At 37.1% G+C, this 13377-nt stretch overlaps 4 protein-coding genes across 4 annotated transcripts; all 4 read right to left on the reverse strand.

Moving 5' to 3' along the window:
* Positions 1-771: 771 nt before the first annotated feature.
* LOC108213252 (uncharacterized) lies at positions 772-1569 on the reverse strand. Its single transcript, XM_017385026.2, has 2 exons — positions 1430-1569; positions 772-1280 (listed from the first exon to the last, which is right to left on the reverse strand). Exons 1-2 carry the CDS (start codon positions 1442-1444, stop codon positions 939-941), a joined length of 357 nt encoding a protein of 118 aa, XP_017240515.1. The 5' UTR covers positions 1445-1569; the 3' UTR covers positions 772-938.
* A 2569-nt stretch (positions 1570-4138) lies between these two features.
* Positions 4139-5193, reverse strand: LOC108211589 (uncharacterized protein At5g48480-like). The gene is made up of 2 exons (XM_017383226.2): positions 4833-5193; positions 4139-4513 (listed from the first exon to the last, which is right to left on the reverse strand). Exons 1-2 carry the CDS (start codon positions 5099-5101, stop codon positions 4294-4296), a joined length of 489 nt encoding a protein of 162 aa, XP_017238715.1. The 5' UTR covers positions 5102-5193; the 3' UTR covers positions 4139-4293.
* A 750-nt stretch (positions 5194-5943) lies between these two features.
* On the reverse strand, positions 5944-9258 carry LOC108210990 (probable sodium/metabolite cotransporter BASS3, chloroplastic). Its single transcript, XM_017382465.2, has 5 exons — positions 8656-9258; positions 7971-8066; positions 7549-7855; positions 7195-7442; positions 5944-6498 (listed from the first exon to the last, which is right to left on the reverse strand). The coding sequence occupies exons 1-5, from the start codon at positions 9042-9044 to the stop codon at positions 6261-6263; spliced, it is 1278 nt and encodes a 425-aa protein (XP_017237954.1). The 5' UTR covers positions 9045-9258; the 3' UTR covers positions 5944-6260.
* Positions 9259-11199: 1941 nt separating this feature from the next.
* LOC108212987 (UDP-glucosyltransferase 29) lies at positions 11200-12723 on the reverse strand. The gene has a single exon (XM_017384703.2). The coding sequence runs from the start codon at positions 12715-12717 to the stop codon at positions 11260-11262; it is 1458 nt and encodes a 485-aa protein (XP_017240192.1). The 5' UTR covers positions 12718-12723; the 3' UTR covers positions 11200-11259.
* Between the last annotated feature and the right edge of the window lie 654 nt (positions 12724-13377).

Consider the following 13377-nt stretch of genomic DNA (forward strand, 5'->3'; position numbering starts at 1 on the left):
TGTGCCCATGGACACACGCTAGCCAAACCGTTTTCAAAAAAATGATGCAGAGCTACGGCTGGGTCAAACGATATTGGAAGCTGTGATTTTACTATTTGCACATGTCTAGTTTAGTGATTATGAAGCTAAACAGGCTGGCAACAAAGGGATTAACGGATAAATTAGGTATTAAGACAATGTACGAAACATCCAGCAGGCCACCACTGATTCTCTAACATAATGGGTTTTTGAATGAGAGCATCCACTACCGAAATGGAAAGCCCACTCACCCATTTTCATACTATCACTGGACTGTGAAGAAGAAGAAAGTAGGAACTTGTTGGAGAAATGGGTATCATTCATGCATTCTTCTGTACAGCGTGACAGACCCATTTGCAATTTTTGCATATTTATAATTCTATAAAACTTATATTATTGACTCTGAGATGTTGGGCTACATCCCTGTCTGATCAGCAGTCAGCACCAAAACTTCGTATAAAAAAAAGTTATTACTTCCGCCGTATCATTTTGGTAGTCCTTTTAAAAAATATCATATATATTTTAATTGTATTATATTAATTTCATATATAAATATAATAAATCTGTATGAGAAATAATGAAAATAAGAAGATAAATTTTAAAAATTTATCCATAAATTTCTATTGAATGTAGAGATGAACAACTATTATAAAATTATTTTTCCAGTGAAAATTAAATATTCCGAAATGATCAAAAATAATATGGTGGTGTTAGTATGCTTAATTATGAAAAAGAAATCTCGTGCAATATGAGTACTGAAACACAAACAATCTATTATATAATACTCTAGTACAGAAAATTAATTAATATATCAAACCATGATCAAATATCAAATATAGGGATCACTGCATAATTATTTTGCGTTTCTGGGTTCATCACTCGGCTCCATGTAGCCATGCATGCAACGCTACTTTCTCTCTTCATTCCTCATCTTCATCTTCGTCGGGGAAGCGACGGCTTCGGATGCCTTTTCCGGCAGGTTCTTCGTAATCTTCGTCGTCATCGTCATCAAATTGAGCCGCTGGCTTCCCTCCAACAATATCCTCTTCTTCTTCATCAGTTGCATCCTCGAGATCCTCCACTTGTTTTCCTTCGTCACGCCGCGGAATGATTTCTATGTCGTCGTCGTCTTCTACTTGTTCTATGTCGTCGTCGTCGATGACGTGAACAGTTTTTTCGATGTCGAAATTTTGCGCGGGTGGCGTCATCACTGTCTGCTCTTCTGCATCGCTGCTCACCTCTTCCGCCTGTGGGCTAGCGACCTGTCATAATATGTACGTTAAATATACAAATATTGCATGATTGCATGCATGCATAATCATAAAATACATATTTAATTATTTGTAGATTGACTTAAAATTTCAGATGAGTTAGTTACGTAACAATATATATACTCGAAAAGGAAACGGACCTGCAATGAAGCCATGGAGAAATTTGGAGAACAAGTGCTACGGTGTGATACTTGATAGTAAGACGAACAAAGAAATCAATATGATGAGGGTAATATATATATGATGGAGTTATGTTAAGGCTATATATAGCGAATATAAAGTTGTTTAGTTAATATTATTACTCTAATTGATCTCTTTTATGAGATGCTTAAAGAATATAAACGCGCTCCTTTATTCAGTGGGAACTTGGTTCTCATGTCCAAGACTTGAAGCCTATTCCACATCGTCACAGGGTTTATGCTTTGCTACATGCAATGATGCAAGTAATACTTGAATTTCTGTAAAATGATTAAGAAACATAAATTATAAAAACGAAGCTTCTGCCCCAATTGTTGTGATGCGCGACAACTTTAAGCATATTATTCCGAGGAGACCAAGTGCATCAATTCTTTTCTTTAGCTTCAGAGGGAACCCACAGGCCCCCTAGCTAGCTCTGATGCACTAATAATTTCATGTATGTTTCACGACTTGTGTGTGTGTTGTTGGTGACCAATTTTCATTTATAGTGCTCAGAATGATAGGCTTATGAATTTCCTTTTAGCTCTCTGCAAACATAACCTTCTACCAATGTTTTTGTTGGCTTCGAGTGGTATTCATCCTTGACTTGCTATGGGACTCTCACTTCCTTTTAGGTGCAATTTCTCCTCTTCACCCAATTGGCTAAGCTTTTTTAGTTTTTTATTTGTCTAATTTCAGCCCATACCAGAGAGTTTACATTTTGGATCTGCTTAGCCCATTTCATGTCTTGGTTGTAGAATAAGCCCACAGCCCGGTCTTTTTTTGAAACCAAGGTTTCTCTTGTTTGGGGTCACTCACATTTGTGCAGACCAGCACGAGGAAGGAAAGTGGTCCGTATACTTCACATTTCATGCGTGTTTAATAATAGCACTGGTTATTTTCTTCAAAATTGGGCCCTCTTCTGATTTTTGTATATAATTAATGGGCTCTGTTCATATATAAGTAAACTTTCTACAAATAAGAATTAATGACATTCGTGTTTGAATTTTGAAATGTTTCATAGCTCATCATCGAACATATGGAGATATAATTAGGATGAAAATGATTTATAAATTACTAAAAATATAATAATAAATAGAAATATATAAATTATATATTCAAAAAATGAAATAAATTGTTCATACTATCAATTTTTACCTTGAAATCAGTTTTATGTTTTGACTTCATACATATGTTTCGTTTTCACTTTTCAGTATCCCATATCTTGATATATTTTTTTTATTTGAAAATCCCCTTTGGAAAATATTTCCTTTATCTTATTGATTATATATTCTTTTATCATGCAAATGCATTTGGTTTGTGAGTAAATAGGTGTATCTATACATCAAAATGTATAGAACTAGAATGCATTTCAATTGAATTCTATACTTATGCAATAGTATTATTAACAGGCCAAAGAAATCAAAGAATGGGAATGTGGAGACTCGGATCCAATTGAATTCTATACCGTTCGCGGTCCGCTAGTCAACCCTTTACACCCTCTTTACATATTACTAACGCTCAGCCATACACGTTTCAGACATATGAGCACCCTAACCACGTGAATAGTGAAACTAACCATAACTTTACAGTCCACTGGTAAGAACAAAGTCAGAATGGTAGAGCTAAAGTAGGTGCTATTGCTATAATACAGCACCCAAATAAAAAATTCAACTCCAATGGGATGCTAAAATTTGGATGTAAAATAGTAAAATGCTATATTTGGTGCTAAATATAAAACTAAGTATAGATGATGCTATAATTGCCACATAAGTATGCAAGTGACAAAATGCATTAATAAAATAATAGTGACAAATATAGTTATGTATTTTAAGATTATGTAATTAGAATCTAACTTAATTTGGATATGTTTGATTCCATTTTGCATTTATCATTGGATCATAAATTCTACCTTAGCACCAAAATCAATTTTTGATTTTAAATTATAACAATAACTATATCTATTTTAACATTACCAATGGACTTGCTCTAACTGGAGTATATTTTCTTCCAAGTAACTTAGTGTAGTTACCCTTAACATATCCAAATATGACACCGAAATCAAATGTACAGTAAATCTTATTGACAAAGACAACTCCGCTGTAAAATTTTCACTGCAAAGTCGATTTGATATAAATTTAAAGTAACAAAGTTCATATAGAATCGAGAAACATTAAACAAATCGTAAAGGAAGCAGCAGGTTCGTATAAGAGCATATCTAAGAGGCTCTTCATTTAGGCTCCTAACTTGAGATTTGAGAAGGGAGAGGAAAAATGTTGCTCCAAGAGACTCTTGAGTGGCTCTTAAATCACTAGGAATCTCTTGTTTCTCTCTCCTCTCCCCTCAAAGTTAAGAGCCACCACATTGCTCCTAACTTATTTTTTCACAATAAAAAAATCCTTCCCTCCAATTCACCTCCATCTTTCCATCTCTTTTGTTATAGTAGAGCCAATAAAATATGAAATATAGAAGAGATGTGGAGAGTATTGTTGGAGTTTACGCTCTTAACTTTGTCCTAAATTGCTAAGAGCCACATTTTTTATATTATATTTAGAAGGCAACAAGAGGCTCTTCGAGATGCGACAATCAATCTTATCCGCTAGGACCGCTACGTGTTGTTTGCTTATCAGCCCCGATAAAGTTGAAACCAATTTAAAACATGCTTGCAACCATAAATAATTTTGCAGTAAAATATATAGCAAAAGCAACTTGTTCCGGTCAGCTACAGAGTCATTCATAAACCACCTGCTTGAAATCTACTACAGACGCATTCATATTTCAAGGTTCACTACTACAGTTAAAGTAAACAGTAAATATCCGACGGCTCCTATGCTTCCACGTCAGCACCAGCCTTCTTTGCAGGAGAGCAGATCATCCAGATATTGCCGTACGGATCCTTCACCGTCCCCACGCGCCCTCCGCAGCACGCGCCTTCGCCTTCTGTCACTTCTCCGACGCTAACGCCGCCGGCCTTCACCGCCTTCTCGACCGCTACGTCGATCTCCTCACTCTCCAAACAGAAAACACTTCCAGTACCGCTCTTCAATCTATATACACATAAACATACACATACATAAACAGTTGTTGAAAATCTTAACCGCAAAAGCACAACAGACAAATGAAATTTACTATTTGTGCATGTACATGATACAAAGCCGTGTATACACACTCGCATATAAGCAAGCAACAGTAAAATACGATTAATCAGTGATTATAAGCAGAGAATATATACACACACACACAGATATGGAAAGAACGGTGAAACATGAAAAATAATCACAAAAACGACACTAGAAACGCAAAAACGGCGCTATATGCAAAGATCTTCGAGAAAACAGCGAAAAAATGGGAGATCTAAGAGCTTACGGAGCTTCAGAGTCGTCAGAGACGATGAAAACGGAGTCGCCGAGCTTAAGTTGAGCGGAGATGACAAGAGGGAGCTCTTGGTCAGCCTTACGCTTCGGATGAGTGACGCGACTGATCTCTACAGCACCAAACGCGGCCTTATAGAACTCAACGGCGTCGTTTGCTTTCGACGCCTCGACGAACAGCTGCGGCTTCATCGCCGAGAATGTCGCCGTCTTCGTGACAGCTCCGTTGTGTGCGGCGCCGTTCTGGGCTACTTCTGGTGCCATTTCTAGATAGAGGAAACAAAAGAAACCTAGGAGAGAGAAATGTGTGTTTGGAGAAAGAAAATGCAGAAGGTGTGAGTAATGAAGGTCGAGAGAGTGTGGTGAAGGGGATATAAATAGAAACGGAGACGTGGAGACGCTTGGTGTGTAGGGGTAAAATTGGCATATTATATGAGTTGGGCTTTTGTGTCATTTCGTTTAAGAGATCAGAGTCATCAGACATGTGTCTGTCTGCAAACATTTCAAATTTAAATTACTTAAAATAATAATATCAAATCAATTCAGGTACTTTCAAATTTTATCTCAAATTATTATTAATTTTATATATGGATTTGGGTGGTGTTTGATTCTAATTAAACAGAGAAGTTGAAGGAAGATTGAGCTTGCAGTGTGAGATAATTAAAATATATGTTTAGTGGTTTAGTTAGTGGATAAGTGTCCTCGACTCGAATAATATAATCCTTTGGTACTTGAGTCTACCATTTTTTCTTTATTAAAAATGGTTTACAGAAGATTGTATTGTACGGGGTGGACCTGATGGTCAAACATTATGCTGCTTTAATTTTTTTATTTATAAATTCGAATATTAAATGATCTTGTTTTTTTTATTATTATCCTTATCCTCCTCAGATTTGCATGGTTGTGGCAGGGGTGTTTAAAAGACCTGTGTATAAAAATAAAAGAAAGGTAAAATGTTTTTGAATGTTTGATGGGCTTGTAATGCAAGCCTGCCTACAACTGTGACTTAACATTTCAGTGCACAATTGCTTGGGCCATACAAGTTAGAAAGCCTGGCAATGTAAGCCCAATTTGTTCAAGAGAACAAAATGATAAAAGGAAGTAAATTGGTTCAAGAGAGTTCTATAAATTAGCATGTAAAAGTAAAACCCAAGACTATACAAGAAGTTTGGCTTTTTGGTGTAACTGATAATAAAAAAAACTAGCTAGTATATTGCTAATGTAACCATTCCCTTCCCCTTTGGATACCAAACCTCTTTACATTTCTTTCTAGCAAAACTACTGTTAAAACCTGTTTGGACAATGGCCTCTTGTTCCATTGGTATACTATCATATCATACTGTCTGAAATCCCACGGTTCACCTCCTTTTTGTAGTCTCCTGACCGAATCGTCGCTCTACACTGTTACAAAAATGCTGCTTCCTTATGCTTTGGCAGCTGAACCTGTTTGCTGGATGAGTAGAGACGGTAAGTCTCTGATCCTAAGGCCACTTCCCCAAAAGGAGGCTAGACAAAGTCCCATGATAGCCATGGCCACTACTGAACATGCTGGAGGAACAGCTTGACTGCTCCCCAGAAACTGCGTTGCAAGAAGACCAGCAAGTGTTGAACTTTGCATGCCAGTGCACAGAGAGATTGTCCTGCAAACTTCTTCTTCTTGCCTGAGAGAATGACAAAAGATTTAGGGAAGAATCTTGATACTTGGGGTCAAGTTAAGTGTATCCATGTACCAAAAACAAACAACTCATAATCGCTGATGAGGATGAAAAGTCAACAATTTAGTTATCAATGATGTTCAGTCTTAATTTTATTGGAAGAAGAACACAAGATGCAGCTGGAAATAGCCTGGAATTCTAAGACTTCAGCATCTCACACTCTAATCAACTAATTATTACTTCTGCGACCAAATATTATATTCTTCATCTCCTCAAACCACTGAAACCGAGAAAATAATTGATGAAACAAAATTGATATATAATAAAATGTGGCAGAGCTAAAAATACGCACTAGTATATGTTTGAAATTATATTCGTGTGTTTAACTAGACATGCCTACAGCTTAATTCACCATATGGTTCAAACTTTAACCAAATCCACAATAGAACTCCAATGAGAGGGGACATATCTCTAGCAAATATGGAAACTAATCCAACAGCCAATAAGGATTCTGACACTATTATTAATGGGGGCTCGGTTTCTTTGTAAGACATTTTGAGCATGAGTTACGCCGTGCATGATGCGACTTGCTGATAGCTAATAACCATAAAGCCAGGTTTGCAGCTATCTTGTTGAAATAGTTGCAAATGATTGCCAATCTGATGAGAAAATTATACAAGTAAAAAGGGCGTTACCCTTTACCTTAAAAGAGGAACTTTAGAGATCCAGTAGCCCACAGTGAAGGCTATAGCATGGAACGACAATACAGGTCCAACCAACCTGAGGCCCTCTGCAGAAAGAATTGTTCCCTGGTTGATTGCAAGGGGGCTTCCGATACAAAGTGAAGTACAGATCATTGCAACGATTGGCATTACTGGTTCAATAACAGAAACGACTGGCTTTGCATAGGTGTTGAGAACTAGACCAAGAGTAATAGGAACAAGAACCACCTGAAAGTGCTAAGCAATTAATCATCTAGAAGTCTAAAATAAGAAGAAAATAATATAACAAGTGAGAACTGGTAGACCAATTTCCACATAAGAGAGCTAATGATACCTGCAAAATTGACTTTGACATTGCGATTGCATCGACTGGCACAACAGAACCAATAAGAAGGCCAGTGAGAAGAGGAGTAACAAGGACGGAGGCGATGGTGCTAGAGCTGGTCAAGAGAATGCTCAAAGCAACATCCCCTTTGCTTAAGAAGCTGGCGTAGCTTGATAGCTGAGCCCCTGCAACACAAGACATAAGGACATAACCAGCATAGAACATTGGAGACATCCCGAAAATGTTTGCGAGAAACACCCCTAGAGCTGGCTTTAGCACATACTGAGCAACAAACCCAATGGATAATGGTAAAGGCCTGCAACATATGAAAATTTGTACCTTAAAGAAAGAGAAGGCAACATGTAGATAGTAAAAAGCGGAAACACTGCTGGGATGGTCATAAAAAGTAAGAATAAGATCAGTGGATTAACCTTTTAAGAGCGAGCATAAAATCTTCAATAGATAGTTTGATTCCAATCGATAACATGATCCCTCCTAGAGCAGGGGCATACATTTCTCGCGAGACCCTGTATCTTACCAAAATTAATCAACCAAACAAATACCACATGTATCTTCTGAAAGTAGCAGGTCTACCAAATAAGGAAAATCAGAGAAGAATAGATTAACGTAGTTCAATTCCAGTCAGAAAAATTCAACAAAAAGCAATCTTTTTAACAACTTCATTCCCATTCATCATTAGTACTTTATGACAATGATTATTCCAAAAAGTCTTGCAATAACAACAACACACTACATCATCTAAAATATAGACCACGATCAACATGTTTATCAAATGTCTACATAAGCTGGCAGATCATAAGGCTATTTTACACAGTTTAAACAAACAATCATCGATTATTTTATTATACCCGAAAGTGATGTAATACTAATAATAAAACATAGGAATAAGTAAATTACATATCTCTAATGACTGTCAAAACCAGTACATAAACAAATAGCAACACAAGACAAATGCCAGAACCTGAATCTCAGTTAAATCTCCTCACTTAAAAAAGTAGTATTAGCATTAAATAAGCCCAACTTGGAATCATTAAAAAAATAATAAATTAGCTTATCATGATCAAAATATTTAACCAAACATATAAAAATTGTTACCAAGTGAAAGTTGAGGGCTGAGCAAGAGCAGCCACAGCAGTGAGAGCCACAACAAAAGGAAGCAAAGCAGATAATATTTGTGAAGAACCATCATCATTTGCAGCTTCCTTGTCACCCAAATCAGATAAGTAGCTAGGGTTTGTACCAAAGGATAGCAATGTAAAATTGCCTTCTCTTCTAAACAACCCAACTTTGCCAATGAATGGTGAGGATGTTGAGCATGCCAATACAGATAAGCCTCCATTTGAGCTCTTTCTGAACAAAGGTGAGATCTTTTTGAGAGAGAGTGAATTGGGGGGGTTTAATTTCGGTTGGAAAGAGGTTGGGGATTTGGAGAGGATTGGTTTGTAGAGTGGGTGTGTGATTGTGAGGAGTGATGATGATGCCATTGATTGAGAGAGAGAGAGATATGGGAGAGATTAAGAGATGGAAGAGAGATTGAGAGAGAGGGTAAGAGGGGTTGTTGAGGGTGGGGAGAGGGTGGTGTTTCGCCGGAGAAAGTGGTGGTTTCCGGCGAGACAAAGTAGAGGAGCAGAGTGACACACACGAGGTGAGGTGATAAAAGAAAGGCTTTATTATACTACAAATGTATTATTTCGTCATATTGCAAAAGAAATTTATTACTGTTTTGCAAGTACTGTTTTCATTTATGATCACGTCCGAAAGTTTAAGGTTGTTGCGAAGAAAATAGTTAGAAATATATTTTCTTTGAATATGTAAGTAATGGAACTTAAATTCAAATAATTTAAATACGAGTTGTGGTTTGAGTTTCATGAAAAACTTATTTTTTATTTAAAAAGTTAAAACAGTAGAAAAATTATTTATTATTATTACTATTTTTAATATGCGGGAATAATGATGCAATTTTGACATTAGCATAAAAGATGAGTAAAAATGGGTGGGGGTTTTTTTGGTAGCGTAAATGCAGTGCAAGTATTGTTTGTAATTTGTTACTATGAAATGACGAAAATTCATAAGTTTGGTTTTGGATTTTTATCATACGAAAATTATGCAGGACAACTGATCAACTTGTCTCAACCAGACAATTTCACTTCATTCGTGTGGAATTGTCCATGCATTTACAAGGGAACAGAAATAATTTCGATAAAAGCATTTTATAGAGGAGATATTAAATTATATATATGTAGTAATTCACTTGTGAAGAAACTTAGATGCTTTTATAATTTGGCAGTGAAGTTTGGTATAATTTGGAATCCACTCTTAGCATAAGAGTGAAGAAGGGAAAAAACAAGTGGGTGAGGGCGGCACACTTGGCATTTGCTAGATCTTCCTGCTCAGGCCAAAGGGCCCCCTTCACACTTTGTGAAGCTCGTAAACAGATGCCGAGGCTCCTAAATCTGTTTCTCAACCTATTTCTGCTGAAACATACTCGAACACGACTCGGACCCGAACCCGCAATCCGATTTATTGAGACAAAACCCGAAAGTGATCCGAAAATCACCCGTTTGACACGAAATGGACCCGACATGACCCGAAATTAGAATTTTGTTTCTAATAACTTCAATTTTCAGTTTTGTTCAATTTCAAGTGATTTTAACTTGACCCGAAATCGAGCTAATCACTGACACGAACACGACCCGTTACCCAAAACTGTCACACATGTTTTTAGTTCCAAATCTCCTATGAACATGTGAATCAGTTAACTATTTGTATTCACTTGGAACAAAGGGTCCAGAACATATAGCTTTCCTGCACCAAAATTATACTACTACATCATATTTTGCACTTGTCTGGGTGATTTTGAAATCATCTTCTGAATAACCATAAACATAAACCAGAGTAATCAAAAGAAAACAGAACATGGCATAATACTGCAATCTCTCAACCAGTGTTGTAAAAAGCGGGAATCGGACTTAGTCGGTGAGGGCACCGTCCAGCGATTAATCGGATAATCGGAGATTAATCGGAGTGATTAATCGGATCATTAATCGTAATCAATTTAATATTATTTTTAAATTATATATATATATTTATAAAATTATATATAGTATAAATTTATAATCATATAAAATCAAAAGAGTAATGATTTTTTATAACCCAAAACATGCCTTTATATACATATACAAGCCTAGTCATCTCATATATTTGATTCAATCTGCTAAGAAATATATATTGCAAATTTAAGTAATTAGAGTTTGGAAGTTAATATTAAAAGAGTGAAACGTAATAAAAACAAATTTAAAATTTATGTGTTTTGTCTTTCTGTGCCTTTTATTTTATTTAAAATTAAATTTAAAATTTTAAAAATTTTTCATTTTTTTAAATTTTTTTTAAATTCACCGATTTTTGACCGATTTTTTCCGATTAATCCCGACTTTTGACCGATTAATCCCGATTTTCAGAAAAAATGATTTTTTCACCGATTAACGCTTAATCGAGACGGTGGCCGACCGAACAGCGATTAATCGGCGATTAATCCCGATTAATCGCCGACTTTTAGAACACTGCTCTCAACTCATAAAATAGCCCTCTAGTACTCATTAATATAGTAAACATCTGTTCCTAATAAACATTTGCTACTAACAGATATTGTAAACATCGCCTTTTGCGGGATGCTTGTATGTTTCTTCCTTTAAGTAAATTCTACCTGGGTAGATTAAGCAACTGCTTCCCAAACTTGGCGAACCACCCGTTGGGTCGACCCATCAACTCCAATATTTCCTTGCAGCACCCCGGTTCCACTTCCGCTTCCACATCATGTTTCCTTTGCACACACAGCTTCTTCAACTCTTTCGCCACTTGATCAATTTCTTCATCCCTTTTCATCTTGATCTGACAACTCAAATCATCCACTTTCCCCCTCACAAACTCATCCTCCAGCACTCGTCGAATCACACTCGCCACCTGCTCCGCTTCCAGCTTCCTGTCCTGGCTTCTCAACACCTCGATCCCTGCACCGACTTCCTCAACAAGCCTGGCATTGATGGGCTGATCAATGTGCATCGGCACTGCAATGATGGGCACCCCAAACTTCATGCTCTCAATCACAGAGTTCCACCCGCAATGACTCACAAAGCCACCAATATTTTTGTGTCCCAATATCTTAGCCTGTGGCACCCAACCCTCCACCACCATTCCCCTCCCCCCTACCCTGTCATAAAACCCAATTTTTCGCAATTTCTCTTCAAGACTAACTTCCGCCCCCAGAGGAAACCTCACCACCCATATGAAATTCACCTCACTATGCAACAAGCCTTGTGCAATCGCTTCAAAATCCTCATCCGACAGAAAGTACTCACTCCCAAACGAAACAAACACAGTCGAACCCTTCTCCTTCTTCTCAAGCCACTTTATCGTCTCCAAATTCTCATCTTCAGCATTGACCTTCGGCTCTTGAACCAAAGGCCCGACAGGAACGACTTTCTTCCCGCACAAACTAGACAGATATTTCACATAGTTGTCATCAATCTCCTTAAACCCCTTGATCAAGACCACCTTACTCGACCTCTCAATGCAATCAATCACAAGATTCGAGCGATCTCTCTTATGATCATCCACCGATTTCCTCAACTCCTCCACATTGGCATTTTCATAATCCCGAAAATAAATCTTCGAGCAAGGAAACTCCACGCCCGGCTTCTTGTAGGCATGGAACAAAACCGCGGTCTGCGCAGTGCTGCTAGTGATGAACTGCACCGCAGGAATGTCAAGCTTGAAAGCGGCCTCAGGCGCCCACGGCTGCAGAAAATCATAAATAAGCAAATCCGGTTTGTACTTTGTCAGAATGTCGAAAAAGCTACTTTTCGACATGTCAAAGGCCTGTTTCAGAGTAGGCATGAGGTGTGAAGGAAGCCCATTCGTGGTATGGTGACAAGGAGGGAGGTCTGGCAAATTTGGGAGATGCAGTTCGATGAGTTGAATCGAACTTTCCTCGAAACCAACTTTTTTCTGAATGGATTTGAGGTTAACTAGTGTGGAACAGAGATAAATTGTAAAATTTCGTTGGGCAAGCTTCTTGCCTAGCTCTAAGAAAGGTGATATGTGACCGTGGCCTAGCCATGGGAACATCAAAACACTGAGCTTCTTGTGCATGCAATCCATGAATGTGATTATAAAGTTTGTGAAAGCTACGGGTTGTAATGTATGGATTGGCTCATGTGAGGGTCATGCAAGGCGCTATAGGTTTATTTATAAGGGAATAAGGATCATGAGATGGAAGCATATCTAAAATTATCTTTTTCGATTATGTGTAAGTTGAGAGTGTATAATGTAATTATAGTTGCGATTATGGATTTATAAACTTTGATTCCAATTTCCATCTAAGACCAAATATTAGACAAAAATATATATAAACCAATTCAAAGATGTATTTCTTTTGATTTGTATACTAATTTAAACCCCAGAATTGTTGTTAAGAGCATCTCCAACGGCGTTGACTATAATCGTTGGCAAAATGGGACCAGTAAGACATTAAAATTTCCTGAACCTGCAAGACATTTTGCTTCAATGGTATTGACTATATTGGTTGGCTATAATTTAAAAATAGTATGTTATTAATATTTTAGATTGTTAAAAAAGAATATATCACTTCAATATAATAATAAATGACGTGCAATCTTCCTACAGATTTCCTTAGAGACATATGTAGAGGTTCGACAAATTTAGCCATGCATAGGAGGTTGGCTAAATTTATAGACAACAGCTGAGGAGTTGAGTTTTTCGAGCTCTTGGCTAAATTTTTTTATTTTAAGTATGCCAACT

The sequence above is a fragment of the Daucus carota genome, chromosome 3, assembly GCF_001625215.2.
Source record: "Daucus carota subsp. sativus chromosome 3, DH1 v3.0, whole genome shotgun sequence".
Taxonomy (NCBI): domain Eukaryota; kingdom Viridiplantae; phylum Streptophyta; class Magnoliopsida; order Apiales; family Apiaceae; genus Daucus; species Daucus carota.

Excerpts from the sequence above, each read along its gene's own strand:
- LOC108211589 (XM_017383226.2), bottom strand. The coding sequence starts at position 5,101 with ATGGCACCAGAAGTAGCCCAGAACGGCGCCGCACACAACGGAGCTGTC. Across the intron at positions 4,514-4,832 it reads TCTGACGACTCTGAAGCTCC|ATTGAAGAGCGGTACTGGAA; the intron begins GTAAGCTCTTAG and ends ATGTGTATATAG.
- LOC108210990 (XM_017382465.2), bottom strand. The coding sequence starts at position 9,044 with ATGGCATCATCATCACTCCTCACAATCACACACCCACTCTACAAACCA. Across the intron at positions 8,067-8,655 it reads CAGCCCTCAACTTTCACTTG|GGTCTCGCGAGAAATGTATG; the intron begins GTAACAATTTTT and ends GGTAAGATACAG. Across the intron at positions 7,443-7,548 it reads TGTCAAAGTCAATTTTGCAG|GTGGTTCTTGTTCCTATTAC; the intron begins GTATCATTAGCT and ends TAGCACTTTCAG.
- LOC108212987 (XM_017384703.2), bottom strand. The coding sequence starts at position 12,717 with ATGGATTGCATGCACAAGAAGCTCAGTGTTTTGATGTTCCCATGGCTA.